The following is a 4,285-nucleotide window of genomic DNA, read 5'->3' on the forward strand; positions in this document are numbered from 1 at the left end:
TTTTTACATTCTAGTATTTTTGTTAAAACATATATAACAATAGTAAAAAATTTCAAAAAACTGTTAAGTATTCACACAAAATCAAGGCAGTTTTTGCACTCGAGTAGACATTCTTGGTAAGCCTAACAGAATCTATCAAATTTAGGTGTCAAAAAAGAATTAATTTAGTTTAGAAATATATATTTTGATAAACAATAAGCATAGTCACTGGAATGGAATGTCCCAAAACTACTGTAATTTATGTAGCTTTCAAAGATTAGAAAAATTTAGTTCACTGCTCAGAGTTGTACAACAATAGTCACAGACAAAGAGTCGAAGGCCACCTGTGTACATATGACTGACAGAACAGAAACTTTAATAAGCTTATATAGAAGAGAATCTGCTTTTTATGTTGGTGCATAGAGATGATATACATATACATATCAAACTTATTGATATCTCAGTAATTCAAAAGGTAGGAGGTTTCAAATATTATATTTTTCTTGTAATTATATATAGTTTGTGTTTCTAAACAGTTGGACACTGAAAACTGTATTATTGGAGATATGAAAAATTTAAAGGTGAGATTTCAGAACACATACACATCACATGACAAGTGAAGATTAAGAAGTTTTTAAATATATCTTTTTGAAATTAAGAAACTGAAACTTAGAAAATTGGATTTATAAAATATATTTTTTCTTGCCAAGTTTATTAACATTCACTGATAATAAATTTGTTGAAATTGATTTTGCAACAGGTCATAATATGCACACTTTGGTCCAGCTGTATGCATAGAGTTAAGACACACATGTGTATATTTACTGTTGCATGCTTTACCAATGTCTATTGAATTCTGGGTATTGGATTTTGGAGGCCAAGCTTGGGCCCATGGTTAATATGTCAGACTGTGGATCTGAAGTTCTTTGGTTTGCATCCTGTTATTGAAAGAAAGAAAGATAAAAAAAAACTCTCCATATTTTGGTGCCGAGGATGCATTATAAGAGTGGCATTTAAGTTGCACTATTTCATTGGAGTAGCTCAGAAATTGACAGTGGATTATGTTGCTAAAAAAGTTGGGGATGACTTACACAGCTTTGTGCAAAATTCCACAAACAAAAACAATTAAATTTTGGATAATGGACCCTCATCAGATATTTCAGTGCAGTGGAGGAGTTCAGTTTTATTATCAAAACATTCAATATCTTTTTAATATTTATCGTGTTCAGAAGATATTCAGTGCTTGAACTTAGTTTTCCCTTGTTTTCCTTCAGGGCTGCTATGAAAATGTCGAACATGGATGCTATTTTTGACTTCATGTTTACCAATCCAACAGATGAAAAAGGGGTAAATATCTATAATAGTAATGTTTTATCTTTTAATATGAAGAATGTTCTTATAACAGACTTTTTGGTAATTTTGCAGACTTGAAGGTAATAGAAATTGATGAATGTTTTATCAAATCTTCTCTAAGTATGAGTTTCAATACATGAATTGGTTAAGAACTGTGATCCCTTATGCCAACAAAAACTTCCAATTTTGATGGAATTGTATGTGACATTGATTCTTATCCAAAATTTACAGTTTTTTAGATCAGATCACAAATTAAAATGTAAAGTTCCTAGGCTGATGGAAATAGTGATGTTTAATTTCAAGCTAAATTTTGTAGTTTAAGAAAATACTATTGCCATCTAATATTAACATACACTTTTTGAATTATTGAAAATGTTCACTAGTTGAGATAACTATTGTAATCACTAGTTTCAGTATAGATTTCCCAATTAATGAAATATTTTCACGTCAGTAGTTCTTCTGCAAAGCTATTCAGATCACTTCTTACAACATAAACTTTCCAAATTATAGGAATTATTTAGGCCATTTGTGCCATTACAGTTTTTCCATATTATTCAAATGATTTCAGCACAACTTTTCAAAAGTCTTAAGAATATTTCATGTCATTAGCTCCAATACAAACTTTTTAACTTCAAGTTCCATCATAATTTGGAAATGTGGTCACTAATTTTGGCACAAAGTTTACATCTAAAGGATATGTTGGTTCATAAGTTCCAGCACAAGTAAAAGTTTATATTTGAAAGAAGTTTTGGAGACACCATTTATGCAAGAAGTTACAGTTAAAAAACAAATTCTGAATCTTAAGTTTACAGTTAAAGAAAAATATATGGAACTTTCTGCATCACAAAAAAAATTCAAGTCACTACTTTTGGTGGTAAGAGTACATTTAATATCTGGATCACCACATTTGTCTCAAATTTTATAATTTGAATGATGCACTGAGGTAATTGATTCTTATATATACTTTGCAAGTTCTGATAGTTCTGTTACACAACATAGTTTACCCTTCAAAGAAAATTACTTAGTGTTCACAGTTTAAAGAAACCATTGTAGTCACCACTTCCATCATAGTGTTCACAATTGTAAGAATGAATTGGGTCAGTACTATTCTTACCAAATTCAACATCTATATACTACTAAAACTCTGAGATTGTTTGTTTGCTTGTCTGTAATTAAATACAGCAAAAACGGTGCACAATACCACCATATTTGTAATGAAATGAGTATAAAAACAGAATAAAACAAGTTTCGTTACAATCGAGCCACAGGTTACTGAGTTAGGACCATTTTTTGGGTCACTTTTATGAAAATTTCTAGATGAATTTAGGTACACTAGATGGCGCCACATCGGTTTATCTATCTATCTATTCGTTTTCCACCTGATGAATCACTTTAAGATCTCTTCTATACAACAATATATGCACAACAGAAATTAAATGATGAGATGAAAGTGTGTTATAACAGCGGGTAGAAAGAACAACAATAAAATGGACCTACAATATTATTGACTATTTGCAAATAGTAACTGTGGAGATGAGGTAATTAAATAAAAATCAAGTTGAGAACAACAACAAAATTTTATAAATGAAAACCTCTCGCCGAGCATTAGCTATTATATTGTTTCCCTGTCAATGTTCCCATCTTTATTAAAAGGCGTAAGATGACAAAAACAAGATCTTGAAGAATTTGTCTATATACTACTAAAATTCTGAGATTGTTTGTTTGTTTTTTTGGTTATTTTCTCAGTCAAAAAAATCATTCACACTACCGGTCGTGCTCTTTACGAAACTTCTTACCTCACTTTTTTGAAAAATGAAATGGTCTTTCCTTTTACTCCCAATCAACAATCAATATCTTTTCTTGAATTATGAATAACACGAATGGATTGAACTATTTATTAAATTATCTTAAAATAAACCTTTATTTCGGTGCAATATTGAAATTAGCTTGAATTCTTCATAACCTCTTAATACTGGTTGACCCAACTGGTCATGGTGGTCTAGTTTCAAATAACTTTTGTCATATCCTTCATTTAAAACAAAAGATATCATATGTATTATTGGTTGTATGGGCAACTTGAGAGAGAGAAACTCAGATATCCAAGTGTAAGGTTTTGAAATGTAATGATCATACGAAGGAATTTGATCACAAACCTTGCAGTCTTTAATTTTTGATTCACAAAGTTGAGTCTTGTTAAACTTGTATCATTTTAATATACATAATTTTTGATGACATATTTATACTATAAAGTACATAACATTTTGACAATTACAGTTCCTTGTAAGCAACCATGTATGTATATCATGAGGAGAAAAGTATATTATTCAAGTGTTATGATGTTTCTTTGTAAACTATGCAAGGATAAAAGCAGGTTAACTATACATAGTTTGATCTATTTGAGTTAAGTCATACTGAACAAATTTAAACACAATTTTTGTCTCTATTTTGCTAGAACTCCCTCATTTTAAGTAATGAACTGTTGTATTTTGCTGACGTATGTGCGGGACCGGGAGGTTTTTCAGAATATGTGCTGTGGAGGAAAGGCTGGCACGCAAAAGGTTATGGTTTTACATTGAAAGGGCCAAATGATTTCAAACTAGAAGAATTTTTTGCAGGACCTCCAGAAACTTTTGAGCCTTACTATGGTGAGAAAATGATCTAATGAATAAATATTGAAAACCTAACAAGAATTGCATTCTTCAGGATACATTAGGCTATCATAATGTGTTGTTAAACAAAAGAGTTTTTAAATATATTTATTAGAATATTTTTTGTAGTAGCACTTTTCTGAAGAGAATAACTAAAACAATTTTGTTGCGGTGATCAATTGTTAAATAATATTCTCTGTGTAACTGATTTTTAATTGTTTTGGAAATTTAACACCAGAGAACCTACTTGTGCTTTAACCTATCATAATGTGTTGTTAAACAAAAGAGTTTTTAAATATATTTAT

General features: G+C 30.1%; 1 protein-coding gene across 1 annotated transcript in view; it reads left to right on the forward strand.

The window, feature by feature from the left end:
• LOC106472344 (cap-specific mRNA (nucleoside-2'-O-)-methyltransferase 1-like) overlaps positions 1-4,285 on the forward strand; it is a gene marked incomplete at its 3' end in the record, with an annotated part of 67,602 nt that overhangs the window by 42,060 nt on the left and 21,257 nt on the right. The window contains exons 8-9 of the mRNA XM_013932980.2: positions 1,254-1,326; positions 3,785-3,977. Coding sequence (XP_013788434.2) covers positions 1,254-1,326; positions 3,785-3,977 — 266 coding nt within the window. The remainder of the gene's footprint in view (positions 1-1,253; positions 1,327-3,784; positions 3,978-4,285) is intronic.

This window comes from Limulus polyphemus, unplaced genomic scaffold (assembly GCF_000517525.1).
Source record: "Limulus polyphemus unplaced genomic scaffold, Limulus_polyphemus-2.1.2 Scaffold5263, whole genome shotgun sequence".
Lineage (NCBI taxonomy): Eukaryota > Metazoa > Arthropoda > Merostomata > Xiphosura > Limulidae > Limulus > Limulus polyphemus.